Source organism: Callithrix jacchus, chromosome 19, assembly GCF_049354715.1.
Source record: "Callithrix jacchus isolate 240 chromosome 19, calJac240_pri, whole genome shotgun sequence".
In the NCBI taxonomy this organism is placed as follows: Eukaryota; Metazoa; Chordata; class Mammalia; order Primates; family Cebidae; genus Callithrix; species Callithrix jacchus.
Window position 1 is genome coordinate 42,623,113 of NC_133520.1, and position 23,524 is coordinate 42,646,636.

At 45.3% G+C, this 23,524-nt stretch overlaps 2 protein-coding genes across 29 annotated transcripts in view; one reads left to right on the forward strand and one right to left on the reverse strand.

Annotated features, from left to right (window-relative positions):
* The window catches only part of AKT3 (AKT serine/threonine kinase 3), a 343,677-nt gene extending 327,831 nt beyond the window's left edge, over window positions 1–15,846 (forward strand). For 14 of the 15 annotated variants that reach the window (XM_078357219.1, XM_078357225.1, XM_078357226.1 and 11 more), the window contains 2 exons: window positions 3,482–3,584; window positions 10,334–15,846. In XM_078357219.1, the coding sequence (XP_078213345.1) occupies window positions 3,482–3,584; window positions 10,334–10,419 (189 nt within the window). In that variant the 3' untranslated portion in view covers window positions 10,420–15,846. Of the gene's footprint in view, window positions 1–3,481; window positions 3,585–4,420; window positions 7,005–10,333 lie in introns of those variants that run through there. The other variant, XM_054248381.2, reaches the window with a different exon arrangement.
* SDCCAG8 (SHH signaling and ciliogenesis regulator SDCCAG8) overlaps window positions 15,475–23,524 on the reverse strand; it is a 242,240-nt gene continuing 234,190 nt past the window's right edge. For 11 of the 14 annotated variants that reach the window (XM_078357215.1, XM_035281020.3, XM_035281021.3 and 8 more), the window contains one exon: window positions 15,475–15,812. In XM_078357215.1, coding sequence (XP_078213341.1) covers window positions 15,783–15,812 — 30 coding nt within the window. In that variant the 3' untranslated portion in view covers window positions 15,475–15,782. Of the gene's footprint in view, window positions 21,810–23,524 lie in introns of all 14 variants that reach the window. The other 3 variants (XM_078357212.1, XM_035281018.3, XM_078357218.1) reach the window with 1 other exon arrangement.

The window sequence follows — 23,524 nt, forward strand, 5'->3', positions numbered from 1 at the left end:
AAAATACAAACTTTATTTCTCAATGTAAGCTCCATCAAGTTCAAGACACTTTTGTAAGCCATGATACTGGTTGTTAGTTCATCCCTAAAGAACTGAGGGTCCTGGGAATGTACCCATGTCATTGTAGTCTTTTTTACATTATTACCTGAAGAAACACTGGTGCTCTTTAAAAGCTTTCTTAAGTTTAGGGAAAAAAATAAGTGAGAAGGAGCCACACCAGGACTGTAAGGTGGATGCCTAATGACTTCCCATCAAAGCTCTCATGCATTGACACAGATGAATGTCAGAGTAATCTTGCCAGGTGAAAGAAACCAAAGAGTACATACTGTGTGATCTATTTGCATAAAACGCTTAAAAATACAAGCCAAGGCCGGGCGCAGTGGCTCAAGCCTGTAATCCCAGCACTTTGGGAGGCTGAGGCGGGTGGATCACGAGGTCAACAGATCGAGACCATCCTGGTCAACATGGTGAAACCCTGTCTCTACTAAAAATACAAAAAATGTTTAGCTGGGCATGGTGGTTCGTGCCTGTAATCCCAGCTACTCAGGAGGCTGAGGCAGGAGAATTGCCTGAACTCAGGAGGCGGAGGTTGCGGTGAGCCAAGATCGCGCCATTGCACTCCAGCCTGGGTAAGAAGAGCAAAACTCCATCTCAAAAAAAAAAAAATACAACCCAGTCAGTCATGGCATGTCAGTCATGGCTTGCAGGGCGTGGGAGAGAGGCTGGAATTACACAGGGGTACAGGAAGACGTTTGAAGTGGTAGATGTTTTCACTGTCTTGATTTTGGTGACAGTTTCATGGGTATAAACAAAGGTCAAAATGTATCAATTATTTTTTCTTTTTGAGAGGGTTTTACTCTTTCGCCCAGCAGTGGCATAATCTTGGCTCACTGCAACCTCTGCCTTCTGGGCTGAAGCGATCCTTCCACCTCAGCCTCCCAAGTAGCTGGGACTACAGGTGCACACTGCCACACCCAGCCCAAATTGTATATTCTTAATGTGTGCAGTTTAGTGTATGTTAATTATGCATCAATAAACTTTTTTTTTTTTTTAAGTCCTTGCCCTCTTGGAACTTAAATTTTACTGGTGATGACATGTAATGACAGTAATAAACAAATATATGTGTATTGTATGTGTGTATGTATGCATGCCTGTGTATCAGATGTCACAAAATCTTGAAGAAAAAGCAGTGTGAAGATAGAAAGTGATGGAGAGAATAGCTGTTTACTACAAGAAAGCAGTCGGGAAAGTCCTCGGTCCACATGGCATTTGAAACAGACTGTTTTAAGCTCCCCTGTAGTCTTTTGAAAACTGTGTTAAGGTAGGTTTCAGTTTGTTAAAGTTACAAGGTGATCATTCTCTCATCTAAAAGGACAAGTTTCCCCTAACTTGAAGGCAAATTTAAATTTTTGACATCACAAAGAACCAGATGAAAAGGTGGGGCAGAAGTAAGCAAAACCTACTCCTGGTGCCTAAGAGAAGCCCATTTCAGCCACAGGAATTTCTTGTGGTTCACTTGATTGGAAAGATAAAGACCTATTTTGTGAACATCTGTAGAAAAGTGAATCAGAAAGAAAAACTCACCCAGAATTTCAGTCTTCCAGTTTCCTGCCAGACCGGGGCAGTTACCCCCTCGTTTTCTGAAAGACAACAAAAACAAAAACAGAGCCAACGCTGCTCCAGCCTATGTCGCCTCTGGTGTTCCCTGTGTGTGTGCGTGTGTGTGTGCTGCTGGTGAAGAGAATGCACTTATCCTGAGAAGCAGAGGGGAGGATTTCTAACAGTGGCATGACCTGCTTGCTTGTGTCCCGGGATCCTAGCAGAGCAGCTAGAAACCTGGGATGGCACCATGGCAGGTTTCTCCTTGCCACTGGCAGAGGAGCCGGTTTCAAGTCAGGGATCAGTAGCTATTACCAGCTGATCAGTGGAACCTAGACTTGGTTCATCCCCAAAAGGTTGCCTGCTAATCGTGAAGACATTAGAATAGCTGTGCTGGGGCCACAGGGAATTCTAAAGAGAAAAGAGATTTGTAGCTTGTACCATAAACTGAAATGTGGTTCTTTGTTTTGAAAACCTGCTTTTAACTCTGCTCGTTCCCCGATTCTTAAAAATATAGTTCTGTCTAGAGACTAACTTAAAGATTTTGCCTTATTATTTAATATAAATTTGGTGTCAGAAAAAGTGGGAAAATGCACTGATCTCAAGCCAATTGTGTATTTCTGTTTCTGTAAAATTTTTATAAAACATGCTGATTTTTGTCATTCTGTTTGCCATTTTCTTATCCCCGTGAGGATTGTATTCTAAAGCAGCATCCCCCGTTGTGAATGATACTTTGCAGAGCATGTACTCTGACTCTGCTCTGGGATTGAACATTCTGGGCTAGAAGGAAACCTGTGGGTTCTACCTACCCCTCAAGGCTAGAGCCCTGAGAAGCAGGAGCCCGGTGTTAGCTCCTTTTCCCTCCCAACCAGTGGAGGTTCACCGGGCTCAGGCATCCGAAACCTTCAGTAGCCCAAGCCTTTCCTTCCACCCCCATGCCTGATTCCCGCCCTGTCAGTCCCAGAGGAGTTACTCTTAATCTCTTTTGGGCTGTGGTTCCCTTTGAGGATCTGATGAAAGCTATGGGCAGAATTTTGCGTGGAACTTCAGAGGCCACCAAGAATCCCTTTTCCAGAGCAGGGCAGGCATTGATGCCCATCTCATATCAGCAAATTCTTTGCAAAGTACAAAGTTAGCGTTCTTTACAGAGGGCAGAGGCAGCACTCTTATCTGTAAGCTGATGATAACTGTTTTTTTTTTTTTTTTTTGAGACGGAGTTTCGCTCTTCTTACCCAGGCTGGAGTGCAATGGCGCAATCTCGGCTCACCGCAACCTCCGCCTCCTGGGTTCAGGCAATTCTCCTGCCTCAGCCTCCTGAGTAGCTGGGACTACAGGCACACACCACCGTGCCCAGCTAATTTTTTGTATTTTTAGTAGAGACAGAGTTTCACCATCTTGACCAGGATGGTCTCGATCTGTTGACCTCGTGATCCACCCGCCTCAGCCTCCCAAAGTGCTGGGATTACAGGCTTGAGCCACCGCGCCCGGCCGATAACTGTATTTTTAAGTTGTGTTTTTATTAATAGCCTCTTCAGCTAGCACTAGAAAGAGGTTGCATCGTGTCACAGTGGTCTGCATTGATAGGGTTTTGTGTGTATGTTTGTTATTGGGAATAAAGGACTAGGACAGATTTTTCAGTATCCCTCTCCTTTCCTGCTCTGCGGTTCTCCTGGTCCATTAGATGTGATACAAAACCACCAGTTACCCATCATTTTGTTTAGACTATTGACTGGGAAGCCAAATACGACGTCCACCTTGTGCTGCTACTCATCACTGTAAACTTTTGTCCTGTTCATTTGATTATGTGCTCGCTACCTTTTTCCTAGAAGGAAATTTTCCTGAATTGAAATCAGTTAATAAAACTTTTTCTCTCTTTTTACAGCTTGTACCTCCTTTTAAACCTCAAGTAACATCTGAGACAGATACTAGATATTTTGATGAGGAGTTTACAGCTCAGACTATTACCATAACACCGCCTGAAAAATGTAAGTAAATTTAGAGGGCGATCGATACATTTCTAATGTAATTTCTTCTAATGTGACTGGAGAAAACAGTCTTTTAAAAAATCATCCCACATTTTCAAGATCAAATTCCACAGTGACTTATTCCGTTCCATTTAAGAATATTGAATATTGAATTGAATTTAGGAATATTGAGTTTCCAGTGGAAATACCAAAACACAGGTAGCTGCAAGAAACGCTCTTCTGGGCAAATTAGAGGGAGGGGAGTTGTAGATGCAGTTGCAGACCAGACCTCCCGTACTGTTCTGCACTAGAGTCTTCTGACACCAGCCGAAAGGACTGTGAAATAGAGACTCCCCTCTTTTCCTGAACTGTTACTTCACACATCGCCCTCAGGATTTTGTCAGTTCTGGCCTCCTACTTGCTTAATAGTTTTAAAATCCACTTTAAGTTGAGTCATCCCTTCTTACTTAGCTGTCTCTTAAATAGTAATATCTGTGAAGACATAATTCAGTTTGCTAGTACTTTTGGATACATAGAAATTACACACTTAAGAAAACTGTGTTCATGTACCACCTTAAGTCACTTTATATACATGAGTATGTCTCACACTTTGAGAAATACCATAAATAAAGGGACCTGTAATGAAGGAAAAGGTTATCAGACATAATTTATAAACATTTTCATGCTGACAGAGGTCTGTATCTAATATCAACTTAGGAATGGGGATAAGGTTGAGTTTCGGGTCAGTCTTTGGGTATTCGTCACATACCTTTTGGTTCACATAATAGCACCATGTTAATTTTTCTCTCCTTTTCCATTCCTTCCCTGTATTTCCTCTCCTCTCCTTCCTTTTTAAGAGGCAGATTCATCAATAGTGCTGATGTGGACTCAGCATCCAGGAGAGGGAAGATTGGAGGGAAATGCTGTGCCAAATATGATCACTGGCAACAGATTTTAGTGTTAAAAGGCAAACAAGGAGTCATCTAGGCAAAGAGGCCTTAACTGGCAGCCAGGGAACCGTGAACGTCCTGAAAGTAAAGGTGTGATTATGTATGTGTGCTTTTCTTTCTTTAGATTCACAAGAAGTTAAGGTGCTCGGGGTCCTGTTGCGGCCAGTCATAGCCAGGAGCAGGGTTACGAGCTTGGCTGATGTGTAGGCTAAGTTGTGAAATACTAGTACGTACAAGTGAGCCACTCATGGTCTGTCCTGTGGTAAGGCAGAGTTTCCACCCAGTCTTGCGCCATTGCTAGAATTTTAGTATCACTAAGAGTCACAGACAGTGTTGGAAAGCCTGTGGAGTCGTGGGCAAGTAGCTCAGGGCTTTCTGAGTAGAAATAATGGGCATAGGCCCTTGGCTTCTGTCCCCAGCATGGACTGTGGCATTATAATTTTCCACAGTCCTGGGTAACACCAGTGAATTGCTGGATTGGCCCATGGGCAGTTCCTGCCATTGAGCCTTTGCTAGGCCCTTTCATTTGGATATAATCCTAATTGTAAGCAGGCCATATCATTTCTCTGCTTAAAGCCTTCCCGTGCCGTCCCATTGTACTCTAAGTCCAAAGTTGCTCATATTGGTTTGCCCAGCACTGACTGATCTGGGCCCTGTCAACCTCTCTGACTGCTTCTTTGTTCCCTCTTACCCCACTGTCCCTGGGTTGCAGCCATACCTTCAACATGCCACGTTACCATGCCTCGGGATCTGGGTGTCCCTGCCTAGAATGCTCTTCTCCCCTGAGACTACATGGATGACTCCTCGTTGTTCTTCAGCTTGCATGTCATTCTTTGACCTGGTCTGAAGAACATCAGACAACCCTCCCTCCCACTCTTCATTCACTGCATTGGCACCTTTACTTGCTGGTATTTTTCTGGTTGATTTATTTGTTTAGTGTCTCTTTCCACCATTAGCATGCAGTGGCTCAGAGAGGAGGGATCTGGCTTGTCTTGTTGTTAGCCCAAGCTCCTAGTTAGATGCCTGGCACAGTGTGTGTATTAATAATACTTGTTAGGTGCATGAATACACAGAACATGGTGAATGCCTAGGAACTTAAGAGCCGGGAGTAGACCCAGGCTTGCCTTCCCTCTGAATATCCAAAGCAGACCCTGGGATAGGAAGGCCTGACAGGTCTCTGTCCTCAGTCTCAGCCGCTTTGAGAAAGTTTTCGTTCTTAAATAGAGCATTTGGCATTTGTGTATCTTTAGAGCAACTAAATATGTTATTTTGGAAGTCGTAGAAATAAGTAGGCTCTAAAATGTGGAGCCATGAGTAGATATTTTACTTCAGAAAGCTAAAGGTGAAATCCCAATTTGGGACACAGAGTGAGGTTGAAAAAGCCCAGGACTTGGACCTGGGGAACCTGCCTTGTGTCAGGCTCTGCCCCTTACAGCTTTGGGAGATGGCAGGTCACTCTGTCCTCTCGAAAAGCGGGAAGCAGGGCTGATAACCTCTCGGTGGCCTGTTTTTGTCCTCCCATATGCCTGAGAAGCCGTAAGCCATCTCTTTGGGATGAGCACCGAGAGTTCTGCAAATTTGGATCACCTTATTTTCATTTCTGCTCAAGCACCGGAGTGGCCAGTCCGTAGTGTTACCGTGTGCTGTGGTCCACTCCAATTAGGGGATGATAGACCCAACACAGCAAACACCTGCAGGAGTGGTGTGCGTGCAGGGCAGGCGGACGGGGCTGAAATGCAGGGCTCAGAAGGGTGAGCCTAGAAAGACCAGAGCAAGTCAAAACTGATTTGGTTACAGATCAGGTAAATTAGAAGCTGTTGTATATGCGTCTTAGCTAGTTATTTATTTTTTCATGATTGACGTGAATTTTAAACCCCTAGCTTTCAAGGATCAGAATCTCTTCAGAATTCACCTTACCTGCCTTATTCCCTACTCCACACCCACAGGTCACTTGTCCTGATGAGAATTTGTCATTAGTATGCATTTTATTGCTCAATTTCTAGGACTTCTAAAATGAGACTGAAATGTTAGAAGGTGTTTTACGTCCCCCAGCCCAGTTTGTAGAACATAATTTGAACCTGGTTGCTGGCTTCATTATCAGCAGTATAAAAGCCATCAAGAATGTTTTTCCTGTCATGTCATATTTTGCCACTAATGGCAACTCTGTTCTTAAATAACATGTTGTTTCAGACATGGGTCATGCTGTAAAAGCCCGACAACCTGGGTGTCTTTAAATGATAGTAGGTTCCCTTCTAGATTGAGCCAGAGATACCTGGAAGCCTGCATGTTGTAGTAACTTCCAAGATGGTTATCAAAATCCACCTGCAGTTGTTGCCCATGAAAGTCCGGATTTTGTCCAGGCATGGTAGTGCACACCTGTAATCCCAGCACTTTGGGAGGCCAAGCTGGGTGGATCACTTGCGGTCAGGAGGAATCTGAGACCAGCCTGGCCAATATGGTGAAATCTCATCTCTACAAAAAAATAGAAAAATTAGCCAGGCATGGTAGCGCATGCCTGTAATTCTAGCTACTTGAGAGGCTGAGGCTGGAGAATTGCTTGAACCCAGGAGGCGGAAGCTGCAGTGAGCCGAGATCATACCACTGTACTCCAGCCTGGGCAACAGAGTGAGACTCTGTCTTTAAAAAAAAAAAAAATCTGGCTTTTGTGGGGTGTGGTTCTGCCCTGCTCCTGGGCCCTGGGCGGTATGGAAATGAGAGCCCAGGAGTGTCATCTGGGCACACCACAGTTGGGGAGGGGAGGACACTGTGGACTTCCTGTGTTTTTCCCTATTCAGGACCTCTCTAGAAAGGAAAGTCAGAGTAAAGAGCACAGCAGAGTGTGCCCAGGCAAAGACTAGCATGGACGCATCTGCAGGCACCTCTGTTCAGCAGCCTCTCTTGCTGTCTGTGTAGCTCAGCTCAGCTCAGCTCAGCTCAGCGCTTAGCACTGGGGACCACCTGGCCCTGGGCTTCCTGTCTTAGGGGAACCGCCTTGATGGTGGTTAACTGCCGCTTCTGGGTTCTTCTAGGGCAAAGGGGCAATATTTTTAGTTTGGCAGTTCCGGATACATTCTAAATTCCCTTACGGGGCAGATAAAAGGAGAATCAGGGCAACTTTGAGCTGTGATTCCATTTAACATAACCTTTTTCTTGCAGCTTTGGATAGTTTAACTGGTGAGAAACCATTGCAGCTCCCTAAAGGCTAACACATAGAGGTTTTCTTGATAAAAGTCCAGAGCAGTACCGCTCGTTAGCAATTGTCTTCCCACTTGCCACCTTGCTTGTATAAAACAGGATACAGTTACTGTTTAGAACAAATCATCAGTTAGAAAGGCAAAATGTTCCATTTTCTACAAACAGCTGCAGTAACATGCCAGATTGTCCTCACTGGTGTTAATTAGTTGAACAGATTTCGGAATGTATCATCTTTCGTTATAGCCATTCATGGTCCTCTGCCTTCCTCTTACAGAAAAAGGGTTTCTTTGAGATCTGGTCACTTTTACTGCCATATAATGACATTTGTTAAATGTTCTAAGAAAATCAAGCAACTGATGTTCCTTGGATCCAGGAATTCAAGAGATGTAGCGTGTAGAGCTGATCATTGTCTTCTTTTTCCAGATGCGTGTTTTTGGGAGACATAGTTCATGTGCATTATCATCACTGTTTCCTATGGACAGTCTCTCATGGCAGGAACTAGCTTGTATGCGTTGACAGGCTCCGACTCAGTCAGCTGCCCTTCCTCCGGCCCCCTCCCACCGCAGCCCCTGCCCAGGCTCTCAGCTCTTGTTGGGCCATGATCAGAGATGTTCATGCCCCACTGTTACCAAGCCTGACAACAGAAGGGGGCTGGGATAATGGAGTGAGATCATCAGCTTTAAAGAATATCAAGGATTGGGGTCCTCAGGGTTATCTGTGAAATTTCCTATATTCAGAATTGTGATGAATGTGTTGCTGAAGTGACAGAGTGAATGTTCTCCCTTAATTCTTAGCTGACACCCAGCAAGAGTCCCTCCTCCTCCAAAAGGGTGTCCAGCACCTGCCCCTGTTGACTGTGTGGCTAACCTGGGTGCTGAACCTCGCCAGGCTGGAGTGAGTCCTGCTGTGCAGAAACACTAGCAAAATAAGGCTGTTGGTGAGGAAAACTGTTTATTTGAAATGTGATTGGCACATGTCAGAATCTGAACATTAAGGTTTTAGCTGCCTGTATTCTCTAGAGAGTTTTTATACTGTGTGGCTCAACTGCAGATATGCCACCATTCCCAGCTCCTCCTGTTTTTGCTGTAGCTAAAAATACTGCTGAAGGTATTTTATATAAAAGATGTATGTGGCTTGCTTGGTACAAATACTGGAACCAATAACTTTATAAGGGGGTGGAGGTTTCCCCAAACCTTAATAACTTCTAGAAATCCTGACTGCAGTTACAATGGTCTGCTTGCAGAAGGAGAGAGGGCCTCTGAGTTCAGTGTGTTACACAGAGCAGGGAGCCACAAATACATCTTCATGGGTCGGTTCTCACCTAATTACAAGGATATCTGCTGGTACATTAGAGGTCATAAATTTTGGCTAATGCCAGCTTGATTACATTTCTTAGATTCTTTTGCATTAAGAATGGGATACAGAAAAGAAAAACAGTGAGACACAAACAGAAGGGTTTATTCTTCAGATGAAGGCAAAGCGTCCTCCTGTTTGGGGTGACGGGATCAGAGCCTCAGTGCAGTGGGATCTGGCCTGTAGGTTTTCTTTGTTTGCATTCATTTCCGGTTGATGCTCCCTAGAGAGGTTAGAAAGGCAAAAAAATTGGTAATGTACTTCCTAGGTGGGTTTGAGGAAACTGAATGAAGAGAAAAAGGTTGAGTATTTGAAAGATTCACTTATTTCTATTGCAGGCCAGCATAGAGTAGAGCAGGGGATTTAAAATGGAGCCCCTCCCCAGGAGACCGTGAGTGCAGGGGCCCTTGGGAACTTTGTTGAGAGTTCTGTCTGTTCATGGACCTGACGGGTGCTCAGCCCAGAGCAGATGCCTGGGAGCGCATGTTGACTGAGTGGCTGACCATGCAGCCACATAGAAGAAGAGCCTCCCGACAGTACAGGACTGTCATCATAGGACATTTATAAGAAGAGGGTGCTGATCATCTGTGATCTTTGAAATACAGGAAACCAGGAAAGCTGAGAGGAGGAACACTGTAATTGTAAGCAGCCTGTTTTGATGCCTTTGAAGTCTCTATTCTCTGGTGTTTGCTGATGAGCTAGGACTCAAGATACTGACATCATTCCCTCTGGTTCTTTCACTTAGTCCCTTCATTGTAAAGTTTTATTATAGGGAAATTGGAAGAGGTAAGTTAAGTCTGATGCTAGATGTTGAATAAAATTTTGTAGGAAGCTATATTTTGCAATTTCACTGAAAGTATCACAAAGAAAAAAATACAAGCATTGGAAGACATTTGATGATGGATTCTGTAGACTTTGGATGCTGTAGGTTTAACTGACTTGCAGTTTTGATATATGTGGTTACATGAAGTGCAAGGTTACTGAAGACTGCTCCTCCTTTACAATTTCTGTTTCCTTCAATACCATTTTTTCACTGTTACACTGAGTCTTGAAATTTTGATGTCTTAGAGATGATTCTATAGTGTTATTTCTTCATAGACTGAAAATCAGATGATTTTTAAAGCACAATTACTGTATAGCTTATTGATAAACACAGGTTTATGGGAGCTATTGCCTGTATTCATCTTTCCTATGTTCAGAGTTTAAAAAAATAGACCAGAGATAATGTTGCAAAAAAAACGTGAAATTAAAATAGATGTTTCCTGCCCACAGATGATGAGGATGGTATGGACTGCATGGACAATGAGAGGCGGCCACATTTCCCTCAATTTTCCTACTCTGCAAGTGGACGAGAATAAGTCTCTTTCATTCTGCTACTTCACTGTCATCTTAGATTTATTACTGAAAATGATTCCTGGACATCACCAGTCCTAGCTCTTACAGATAGCAGGGGCACCTTCCGGCATCCCAGACCAGCCAAGGGTCTTCACCCCTCGCCACCTTTCACCCTCATGAAAACATACATATGTGCAAACACACTCCAGTTTTTGTTTTTGCATGAAATTGTATCAGTCTAAGGTCTCATGCTGTTGCTGCTACTGTCTTACTATTAGAGCAACTTTAAGAAGTAATTTTACAACCTTTGGAAGTCATGAGCCCACCATTGTTCATTTGTGCACCAATTGTCATCTTTTAATCTTTTAGTTTTTCCCTCAGTGAAGGCTAAATGAGATACTGATTCTAGGTACATTTTTTAACTTTCTAGAACATAAAAAACTAACTAGACTAAGAAGATTTAGTTTATAAATTCAAAGCAAGCAATTGTTGAAGGGTGGTGACGTGCATATGTAAAGCACATCAGATCCATGTGTGAAGTAGGCATGTATCACTAAGCTGTGGCTGGAATTTATTAGGAAGCATTTGAGAGAAGGACTGAACAACCGTTGGGATATATATATTTTTTTTAATTCCTGGTGGATACTGTAGCAGAAGCCCATATCACACGTGGATGTTGAGACTTCACGGGCAATCGTGAGCAAGTGAACATTATTCTACCGAGAAACGAAGGCATATGCACAGTCAAGGTCACCTAAAGGGTCTTATGATACAGTTTGCGCCAGAGAGCATTTCCCCCTCTGCTCAGAAACCTTTCTTCCTTCTTGACATTTATCACCTCTGATGGCTGAAGAATGTAGACAGGTATAATGATACTGCTTTTCACCAAAACTTGTGCACCAAGGTAAACAGGTGTTTGCCTTATTTAATTTTTTACTTTCAGTTCTACGTGAATTAGCTTTTTCTCAAATGTTAAAACTTTGAATGTCCTTTTATGATTTTGTTTATATTGCAGTAGTATTTATTTTTTAGTGATGAGAAGTGTATGTCATGTTAGCAAATGCAGCTCCAACTTACATAAAATAGACTTACTGCAGTTTCTCTTGACCCATGTGCAAGGAATTGTACACGCTGATGAGAATCACGCACTTTTTCTCCTATGTTAAAAAAAATGATAAGGCTCTGAAATGGAGTATATTGGTTAGAATTTGGCTTTGGGAGAAGAGATGCTGTCATTTAACCCCTTGGTACGGAAAGTGAGGAAATCCCCAACTATCCATGCCAGGGGGTTAATGAAACAAATCGATGTTGGCATTTGCTCATCTGAGAACTGAAATGTGATGATGACCTGGCAAAGTAATGATGAAAATTGAGACCTGAGTGATGATAAGAAACGATCTTTACTTGGCAAAACGGACACATCTTGAGTGTTTAGGAAGTAGACAGTAAAGGCTAAGAACCTGATGTGGTTATTGTGATCATGGTACATTTATCACTGAATTAAGCCATCAGGGAAGAAAACCACCTCCAGCTTTTATTTTTCTGTGTATACTCATGTCCCCAAATTCCAACATTTCTCACTGAAAGGGGGCATGTATGCAAACCTCATCTTTCTCCATAAATGATGATCTTCAGATTAAACCCTTTGGTGCTAGGAGCTGGCATTTTCCAAAGCAGCCTATGAAGTCCTAGGGGCAGGGGGCCGTTCTAGCGGCAAGCGGAAGGCCGTCCCACTCCGTGGAGTGATCATGGAAATGTATTTTAGTCACACTCTGACAGCTCCCAGTGGAAGACTACAGCATGACGTAGTATTATGATTGCATTGTATGAAAGAGCAAGTGACTTTCTAAGTAGAATGACTCATATTCATATGCAGATGTCTTAGCCTCTTTACGCTGGAAGAGTGGATGTATAGCTGTGAAGCCACTGCTGGCAGTGGGTGGGCCACTGGGACTGACGGGGTTACAGGGCATTTTACTAAGGCAGCTCAGACATATTCAGACATCGATGTTATCCTTAGTTTTCATATTTCTACCTGAGTGAAGTTCATCCTTAGTATTGAGTAGGAAGTTACAGTAAATGGCAGTTCATTCTTACTTACACACACAGCTACACGGCTAATCTTGTTTTTTTTCCACTTAGAATTATGTTGACTGTTTCACTTCGACAAAAAAGTAGACTAGAAGTTTATGTTCTTTAAGTTGTCTTGCATTCATGATATAAGAATGAAACAGGTGAGAGGAAGAGAAGCAAGCTGAGCCTGGCTGACGTTCAGAGCACTTCTCTAGAGGGAAGCATGACACCGTACACCAAGCACATAGCTTTTCGTTCTTTTGGTTTCCCTCACTCCCTGAAGTTGAAGGTGATTTCCATGACCTTGGCCAAGGACACTTGCTAAAGATTAGTGACTGGCACTCACAGTGGCCCGGCAAGCCACGGCTTACAGTGGCTCTCAGTCCTCAGCCACACCTGGGCTCAGCCACTTCTGTTCCACCCTCTGAGACTCCACTGGTGTCACACAAGGTAAGGTTCTCTTCTCGGCTTTGATTTTGAGAATCCCCAATTTTCCCTTCCAGATCGATCTGTCAGCTGCCATGGAGGAATAAGAAAAACAGAATGTGTGTAAAGGGAGATTTCTAAAGCTTCCCTTGTGTTGCCCATAGTTGTAGTTTTGGGTTCTGGCAGGGGGAACACCCTGAAACCTGGGATCATTCTGAGAATACAGTTCAGACTTTGCAGACTCCAGCCCATACTAACTGTCATGAAGCTTGACTTCTTGTCATAGTGCAGCCATCTTGGAGGAAATTGGCCATTTCTGCTTGGATTGTTGGCCGGGTTGCGCTCAGCTTTGCTTTCTACACTAATTACATAGCATTATTCAAGTGCTGGTTTCCATTCCCATACCCAATCTCCAGCTTCTTAAAGCTGACTGTTCTGGCAGGGGCCACTTGCTTCATAGAGTACAAAAGTAAGGGCCTTCCTACTAACTGCAGGGTCTCTATATTACACCTCAGCGTACACACTTTGCTGCTACTGTTTGTACTGTCTACAGTAGAATCTCCTTACCTTGCTCCTGGTAGTGCATTACAGGCAAGCATGAAATGTAAAGTATTTATTTAAATAAAAAGAAAACCTCTAAATTGGTAATTGAATTACCTCCCTGTAGCTTTATAGTTTGTGACATTTCTTGACCTTGCTAGTTCTATCATTAGATCTGCACAAGATCTAGTCATCTGGTTCAGGATTTTAAGCAGATGCAACTATAAACCCAAGAAACTGTATTACTATTACTGTTGGTCATACCAAAACTGTCTATTTCCTTAAGTATATGACCCACAAGGATGTGAAATAACGAAACTGTTTTTGTACACTGTACATCCTTAGTATTTTTACACGTATATGATAGGGATGGACATTATTTTCCTTCGTACAGACAGCTTAAATAAAGCACTATGTCAATCTGCTACTTCTCTGTTTATTGTTGTTGGATGTGGTTCTCTAATCCCCCCAAATTAAATCTTTAATGACATTTAATAGCCCCAGCTGGTACTAACCTACCTTGTATAGAATGTGACAGGAAAATATATCCATTCCTTGTAGCTCAGACACATAGGGGGTCATTTGTGCTTCAACGAAATGGCAGTGGTGCGGTTGTACAGCCTTTGATGGAGGGCTGCTTCCAGGGGTGATGCTGACCTCTCAGCGCTGGATTTAGGACAGATGTCCTGTGAAGCCAGGGATGGAGTAGGTCTCAGAGCCCTAATCATCTGTACCACAAATGGTTTGGAACCAGAATCTTAAGGAATGTAGCTTGTCATTGACGTCTTCCTGATAATGTACTGCTTCTTTCTTAGAGTGTATTTCTAACATGTCACGGCAAAGTAACAAGCGCAGATACATGGGTGATGGAGATGGGTGCAGTGGCTGGACTGCAGTCTGACCTAACACTGAATCATTCTGGATGGGGCCTTTTTCTGATTTTACCTCATAAAGCTTCTATTGTAGAAACTCGGCTTCGCTCCTGTGTCGAAGCCAGACAGAGGAATGGCTTTCGGGTCCAGAGTGAGTCAGGCACGTATGTGCATGTCACAGCCAAATCTGAGGGCATTCTCAGACGTGCTCTTCTCTCAAAACCACCGGGGTTGACAGATCCAGGAGGCTAAAATAAAGTGACCTCTATAATTCTTTAAAGGTGCTATTTTTAGAATATTGTATAATTTATTCACAGTATATCTAAAACAGAATTAAGGACAATTAAAATATCTTATGTGACAGCCTTTATGTCTAGCACATTTGATGAAATAAAAAACTTCTGAATCTGAATAGTTCTGTTTCAGGCTTGAACCTTTTACATGCTCAAGAGATTCGAATGGTCTCTGTGTAGAATCACGCCACCGCCTCCAAAGCCTAATCCACATCGCTTCTGAGAGGCAAGGCTGAGCCTATGGTGACATCATCATCAGCTCTGTGTTGAGATGGTGCTAAGGATGATGGATTGCTGGCCAGGCAGGGCAGCCGAAGGCCAGGGGCCTGTCCCAACTGAAGCCTTGCCTTTAGTGTTTCATTGTCATGGTAAAATGTAACACAGTATGTCCAGTGTCCATTTTTATTACTTTAAAGCATTTGAAGGCTTAACTCTGTATAGTAGAAATACTATTTTAGACTAAAATAAATAATTATCCGTGTACAGATATTTGATATACTCTAAGTAAATTTTCTAATTTCACTAAGTATGTTTTTAGGCTCCTCTCAAATACTGCATATTTGGAGAAAAGTATCTGACACCACTGAGCCAAAGATGCTTTTTTGTCCGTTTTCGTTGTTTAACAGAATGGAGAGAGTGACGCATACTGCTTCCTGGGGTCTCCTGATTGTGCACAAACTAGGGTGGTAAAATGGGGTCTGACGGGACATGTGATTAAAGGTGAAGGATGATGATTGATTGATACATAGATCATGAAAAATGGCAAGAAAAAAAGTCTGGTCCTTAATATACTTTGGCCTAGTTAAAATATGTGCCTTTTTGGTGTGTTTTGTTCATCACTACAAGAGAAAAAGGAAACATTACAACTCAAGTCTTTAAAAAGTTCATTTATTGAAAATTAATTATATGTATAACCTAGCATACGAATGAGCAGATTTAAACACATAACTTCAAGCCATTTCTGAAAACATACACCAGGAGCTCTCCTCATCTAGAGTCAGACTCCAGCTCCAGCCTGGCCGCATGTGGGGACAGTGCACACGGCGATGAGGACCAGCCCCACTGCAGGCTGAGGCGGCGTCACTCTGGGAAGGTCGTGGTGCGTTGTGGCATATTAAGTCTAAATCAGAAGAATGTAAATATCTCTTTGTAAATCATTTATTTCACTCTGTTCCATCCAGGTCAGCAATCAGATTGTGGCATGCTGGGTAACTGGAAAAAATAATAAAAAGTAAGTTTCAATAGATCATGTTCTTCAATGTTTGTCTTCTCATTTGCTGATTTAGTCACCTTTTATGATGAAAACTTTCGGAGGATAAAACCTGTTGCTAGAAATGTGGAAATTACATGTAACAAATTGAAAAGTTTATGCCTCATCTTACCCACATCACAGCTCCTGTCACGTAGGAAGTAAGGTCAACTGGTTTAATGTATTAAATTTGAAAACAGGACTACAGACACTCATGTGTCTCTTAAATAAGGACAGTCTGGTGTTAGGACGTGGCCAGAGAGCCATCGCTTCTCCTGTCCAGGAAAGGACACATTGATTTGGGCCAGAATCTCTTCACTGAAAATTGATCTGACCTCATTACGGCAGGTAATTCTAACAAAAACAAGGTGTAGGCCAAGTGCCCCTGAGAAATTCCTCGTGAAACAACGCAAGCTGAAACACCTCCAAATTTGTAACTGCGAACAATTTAGTTAATACGTAAAGTATTTTCACACGGAAACCTCCCACGTGTTGGAAGAGGGGATGAGGTGGACTGAGGGTCTCTTAGTTTTACACAGATAGAAATGTTCCAAAGCCGCTTCATGCAGATTGGGTTGGGGAGAGTCACGAGTTAGGAAGGCACTGAATACTGGCCTGGCCGCTCAAGTCAGCTTAAACCACATCAGCAACTAGGGTCAGACACCACTGGAAATGGTTCCATCCCACAAAACAGGTCTTGAGTTTTTCCTGTGCACCGTGGGGAGATGCCCGAGCCGCAGCCCTCGCCCTCTAGAGTATAAAGTCCAGAGAAAAGCCAAGGTGGTATTTTCCAAAGCCCGGTTTTCACTTCAGATCAGTCAGAACATACTGCAGGGCCAGGGGCCCAATGTGGCCCTTCTCAGTTAGAACCGTCTTCCCAAAAGAGAAGCGGGCCTGCCACTCCCCCGAGAGGATTTTCCAGGCTAGACTCCAAGGGAGGATTCTTGTCCACCTAGTTTAAGCCGTCATTACTTGGGGATTTCCAAGACAGGACAATGAGTGAAACCCGATCAAAATTCATTCAAGAGAAATGCATGAAAATCAGCCTGTTGCCTTTTTTTAAAAATGAAAAACGGTCATGTTTACATTTCAAGTAGATTTCCCAGTGTGTGAGAGACCCTGAGGACAACTTTTTCATGAACGGTCTGTGAGTAGCCGGATGGTTTCAACAGCATAGCTAGAGTAGGTGTGCAACCTGGCCTCAGGCTGAATGCAGGTGGGGCTCTGCCATCCGATGAGCGGAGCCCTCCCTCCCAGGCTTGTGGAGCCAGGTGGGCAATTTACTGGGCCCACAGAGTGCTGCTGTTCTCTGGGCCCTTTCTGAGGGGCCCATGGGGAGTCCATCCCATGCCCTATTCCCTAGAACCCTGCCATTGCAGAGGGGACTTCTGTCCTCAGTGGGATACTCACAGCACAGAGACTGCCACCAACACAATCTGATTGTCACACACAGGGTTTGCACCGAGCTAACCTGCCTTCTAGGCAGCTGATGGAACTGACCCAGTACAGTTCTGCTGAATGACTGGTTTGAATGACCCTCCACCCCAGCTCCATGGATTGGTCACATCAGGCAGGTGGTCTCAATCTTGACACAGTGGCTTCCTAACCTTAGAAACTGTAGGATGACTCTGAATACAAGGATAAGCATAAATTACAATAGATACACTTAAAAATAACCAGACCCAACGGCTGGGCACAGTGGCTTATACCTGTAATCCCAGTGCTTTCGGAGGCTGAGGCAATAGGCTCGCTTGAGTCCAGGAGTTTGAGACCAGCCTGAGAAACAGCGAGACCTCATCTCTATGAAAAAGTTTTAAAAATTAGCTAAGTGTGGTGGTACACACCTGTAGTCCTAGCTACTCAGAAGGCTGATGCAGGAGGATTGCTGGAGCCCAGAATTCCAGGCTGCAGTGAGCTATGATTGAAACACTGCACTGCAGCCTGGGTGACAGAGCATGACTCTGTCTCAAAAAAGTGAATGAAAACATTGAACTTTGGGGAGAAAACACACTCACATACACAACATACATAGGCGTAAAGACCTGAAGTAAAATGTGGAATTTTTTGATAAGCTCCAGGAAACAGGGATTTCTCATGAGTCTACGTAACAGTTGTGGGCGCCCAGGGCACCTAATAATTTATCATCATTGGAGCTGTTCCCTGCTGGCACTCAGATGACTGCTGAAAACAGGTGACCTCCTAAATCCATGGGCCTGCACAGGAGTGACACGTGTGGGCCTCACCAGGAACCAACAGAAGTCAGCCTGATTTCCCTCCTGCAGCACATCCGCTCCGGCTGTCTGCACGGGCTTTGCATGTCATGTTCAGGTGAGAAGGACCATTTCCATCCCCACTTCCACACTGTCGTACCATTCACTGCTCAACCCCATGCCTACAGCCGTGCCTGCCCCACGGTGAGCATTCAGCCAGCATTTGAGGGATGGATTTGAGGGATGGAGAATTTATCGTATGAGGTCACCATTTTGTCACCTCTGTTTGCTGCCTCTTGGCTAACACACCATTCTTAGTGCTTCCCCTCTCTGACCCTACAGCATGTCCCGAGACACAGAAGCCCTAGTCACTGCCCACGTCTGGCATTATCTGCCATCACTTCTTAGGGATATGAGTGATGCTTGTTTCCAGAAAGTCCTGCCATCGACACCACAGTGGCCATGGTCTGTGGTCCAGAAGAGAAGAGCATGGGCATGCCAGTGGGACATGAGCCCTCAGCCAGCATTTCCGTTCTGCCTTTCCATTTACCATCACTGCCCTTGCTGTGGCCCTCCTGGGGGTGTGGCTGTCCTGCAGCTTAGAGGGTGCCGACAGGCACCCTGGCCACTGCTCCCCTGCTGTGTTGTCCGCAGGTGGCGGAAACGTGCCCCCATCTGCAGGCACACACCTGCTAACCATTTTCTTTCTTCTCATGTTAAATCCTGTGGGGCGCCTTGTCTCTACAAACCCCGCCTCGTTTATTTCTTGTTTGACTGTTAAGTTCTGAGGGTAAGAAATGAGTTGCTCTGGGTGACCTGAGCTGTTCCCCGGGCAACCACGCTATGGGGTCCAGCCAGCCTTTTCTGCTGCCTTGTTCCCAAGCCAGTCAGAAAGGTCAGCAGCGGCAGCCTGGGGAGATGGTGGCAGCCCTCGCCTTGCTCGCGGGAGACCTGCCTGGGCTTTCTACTCATTCTCTGTGGGTAGCTCTACGCAACTCTTCTAAAGGTAACATCCCCCTCCTCCCCGCTACCCTTCTGCTCACTGGCATGCTGTCTCTGTTTGGCCAAGTCAAAAAACGGTCCTATTCCTTGAGCGTCTGGCAGTAAAGCATCTATTTGTAACCGGAGAGGGCAGACCCCTCCCCGACCTCCATCTCAGGCATTTCAAAGCTGGCCCTGTGTTGACAGAGCTTCAGGGCAGTCCCTGCCTCGCACTGTGGCTCGCCTCCACCTCGGCTTCTGGGCACCAGGGCTGGGGCTCGGCAGCTGTTGCAGCCAGGCCCGGCTCTGCCCTTGCCCACTTGAGTACCTGCCCCCATCCACACATCCTGTGGCCTGAGAAGAAGTTCATTTCCCTGCCCAGCCACCTCCCAATTCCATTCACTTCATTTCTCTGGGCCTTATTTTTCTATCTGTACAAAATGGTTATTTATCCCAAATGGCCCTTTCAAGCCCACAATGATCTCAGCACTAATCCTGTTGGTTTCATAATCATCTGTGCTGAGCTCTGGGTAATCCGAGGCACTTCCTTTTAAAGGGAAGCTGGTTCTTCTTTTTTCTCTGTCAGAAATCGAGTAACATGGAAGCTAACACGTCTCTGAAGTGATGCACAGCTGAGATTTGAACCCAGGCAGTTTGACCTCAAAGTCCAGACTCTCCCATGTGAGGCTCTCCTGCTTGTTCTGGCAGATTAGGGAGAGCAAGTTTGATATGAAATTAAGCCTCCAAATTGGGACAGGAACCTGGACTAAATAAGCCATGTGAGCTCTGACTGGTGACCAACTCACTAAGGAGCTGTGCCACCAGCATGCCCTGCAGAACTTTGTGGAAGTATGGCCTTCGGGCAGGACTAGAAGGGAGCACACCTCTACACAGCTGAGGGCAGTGGGCCACCTTCAGGCCCCTGCAGCCCTGCTGTCCCCAGCACAAGTGACTGAAGATCTGGCTGAGGAGCCTCATTCTTTCCGGTTCAGGCCTATCTGGGAATCTGGCTTTGCCAGTTGCAAAGCAGGACAGGAGTTCACGGCAAGGTCACGACAGAGCAGCGATCATTCTTCCCCCATGGCTGCCTGGCTGGGCCTCTGACAATGGCAGCCACATGGCCGTCAGAGTTCAGAGCCCTCCTTCCCTTCCACTGTCGGGCTTCGCTTTGTTGCCTCTGGGCTCCGAGAAATGAGCAGGGCCACAGAAACCAGAGAAATGAAAAGCCACAGAGAAGGCCACCCGGCAGACACAAAGTGAGATTTGACCTAGGACAGCCTCTCCAGCTGGACGTGGGCGAGACAGGGAGGCAGCCCCGTGCAGAACAGGGAGGCCTGAGCACACAGGAGGCTGGGGTGGAGGCCCTGCTCTGTGGGGCCGCCTCTCCTCCCCAGGGCGCACTCAGGCACCAGCGTTCCTTCCTTCCCAACCGTAGGCTCTTGGTTTGTGTTCTTCCAGCTTCCTTAGGCTCCCTAAGTCATGAGAACTTCCTCTGCACATAGGCAGGTCTGTGTTTTATATGAACCATGTTTCCATGGTAAATAGATTTTAAGAATTCCCAAAGGACAGACAGTGTCACCAACAGCAGAGAGTGGAGCCTCTGGCTGCCTCGTGTTTGAAAGTGTTAAAAATAAAGACAACACTGACATTTGGGGTTGTAATGTGACGGAATTACAGTCTTTTAAAGGCAAGAACCACTTAACTACACTACATGTAATATTCAGTGTTTTGTTCACTTGTCTAATTGGATTAAAATATTTAGCTCCCTTTAAAATCTTGATTGTGAATTTATATTGCAAAATGTAATGTCTGACTCAGGAAGCAGTAAGTAGAGCAAGCGTATCTGAAGGAATATAAAATTCAGTGTACTTTTCTCCCATGATTCTTATTCTGAAAGTAGTCACTCTTGGACAAAGTGAACTGTTTACGGAAGAGCAAGTCTGGCTAAGACGGAGCCTCGATGCACTTTTCAGTATTAATGGCACATGGGTTGCTCAGTGGAAGAACAAAAAGTTTAACTGTCTGCTGTTGGAGGTGTTTGGGGAAGTTTCTCCGAAGGTCGCAAGATGCTGATATGTTGGGAATGCAGCACCCGGGGTCTCGTGTCATTCTTTAAAAACACTCAGGCAGCAGGCAGTTAATGACATTTTAGCTGCATATGTTCAAGTTTATTTAAAAAAATATGCAAGTCACTTTGGTTGACAGTGTCTTGTACACAGTTTTGAAAGAATCAGGGCAAACTTTAACAGAGTCAGTTTTTATTTGAAAAATATTTTCTGGGAATGTATCAGTGTTTATTCTGGAGCCTGACAATTCGGGTGAAAATCAGGATAAAAACAAAAAAACAACAATTTGGTTGAAATCAAATTGTTTGTTTTCATCTATTTAGAATTCTTTCCAAAAAATCTTGGTTCAGGAGGAGGCTTTCTAATTTATTTTATTCAGTGTATTTGCTGTTCTATTCAAGCACCATCTGTCTTACAGGTAGCTAACTTTGTGGTAACTCCTAAGTCAGCTGGGCAAGGCCCCCAGGGCTCCCGGAAGGACCACAGTAAATCAGGTGCCACCTCCAAGGCCTAGCATGGGCAGCCGGCAGCAGCTCGGCCTTGCAGGCAGGCCTGTCTCAGCAGGGAGCCCTGCTGTCCCAGAGCTGTCACTTCTCTACAGCCTCCTTCTCCCTCAGCTTCCGGTGGCAATGGGCCTTTCCTCCCTTCATCATCGCCTGTGTCTCTGCGGCCCCTGCTTGTTTTCGGCTCTCTTCTATGAGTCCTTCGGTATAATGAGATAATGTCGATGATCTTGAATATAATCACATATGGCTGCTAGATCCATGCACAAGTTTAAATCAAATTAGAAAGTAAATTCACTGCCAAGAATGTTTAAAAGTCATAGGGCCAACTGATTAACCACTGACAAGTCAGTTTCCGACTCTGTTTTCTAAACTGTAAGTGATTCATAGGAGGGGACTAAAAGGGAATCACTCCCCAGACTGAACACTGCAGACAGAAGCAAACAGCCTGCTTAGGAGACGGCGGCTATCAGAAAATGCAAGTCAGCCAGAACCACGTTCATCACCGAATAAGCACAGACAGAGAAAATCATCTTGATGGCTGACATCATCCTCCAACTGGACAGATAATTTGTTTCCCCCTCTCTCAGATGCCATTCTCTCCAAGACTCCTATTCCCTCACCAGCCGGCTCCACCCTTCCCAGCCAGATGTTAGAGCCCCGAGGCTCTAGGTCACAGACCGCCGACCCTGCTCCAAGCTGTCAGGCCCTGCCCAACCCCCCGCCACCTCCCCCACCCCAGATGCTCCCTCCTCACCCCCACTACGAAGGTTTCATGCTCCCCCAGCCAGGGCCTGCCTCTCAAGAGGCGAGAGTTCGACTACCCAGCCCAGCCTCAAACAAGACAGGCCAGGGTGTCTGACCACCTCAGCACATAGAATGCGGGGCACTGTGTCTGGGAAGAACTGGGCTAGTGCGCCAATGTCCATTTCTCCATAAGGACCAGTAAGAGCCATTTCAAGACATTTAAAAGCCGTTTTCTTGAAGTTGTTTGCCCCAGGTGAGGCAGGAGATCAATAATGCCATAATATAGCCACCTTAAACCAAGAACAAGCCAAGAGGCCAGGCTTGGTGGCTCCTGCCTGTAATCCCAGTACTTCAGGAGGCTGAGGCGGGCAGATCACCTGAGGTCAGGAGTTCGAGACCAGCCTGGCCAACATGGTGAAACCCCATCTCTACTAAAAATACAAAATTAGCTGAGTGTGGTGGCAGGCACCTGTAATCCCAGCCTCCTACTTGGGAGGCTGAGGCAGGAGAATCGCTTGAACCCAGGAGGTGGAGGTTGCAGTGAGCTGAGACTGCACCACTGCATTCCAGTCTGGGTGACAGAGTGAGATTCGGTCTCAAAAAAAAAAAAGCCAAGAAACACAATCAATCATGAGCTTGAGCCAGTGCCCTGAGCCCTGCCCACTGCAGACAGCAGCACCGGGGAAATGGGAGGGTGGGGGTTCTCGTGGCCAAAACCATCCCTGTGCCAGCTACCACTCCCTTGAGCTCCCTCTGCCAGCCACGTTTTTGTGAGTGTTTGAGAATTTAAGCAGAAACCATTTAGAATAATAAAGCCTGCTAACAGGCTAGACACTTCCTGTCGGAGGCCACAGGCCATCCCGAGCCCCACCATCCATCACCCGCTCCGGGACAGCGGGGCTCAGGACCCAGGACACGGAGTGACAGGAAAGGGTGGACTCAGCTTCAGAACTGCTGCCCCACCTTTTCTCCTCAGGGTATTCAGTGGACAGAGATGTTTAGAGTTTGACATGCAAAATTACCTTATGCTTATCCAGGTTGAGAAATGGAAGCCTTTACTTAAACCATCTCTCACCTGGACACGAGGGCAGCTCTAACTCTCAGCCGCCCATCTCTAACCTGGACACGGCGGGGTGCGGGGTGGGGGGTGGCGCAGCTCTAACCCTCA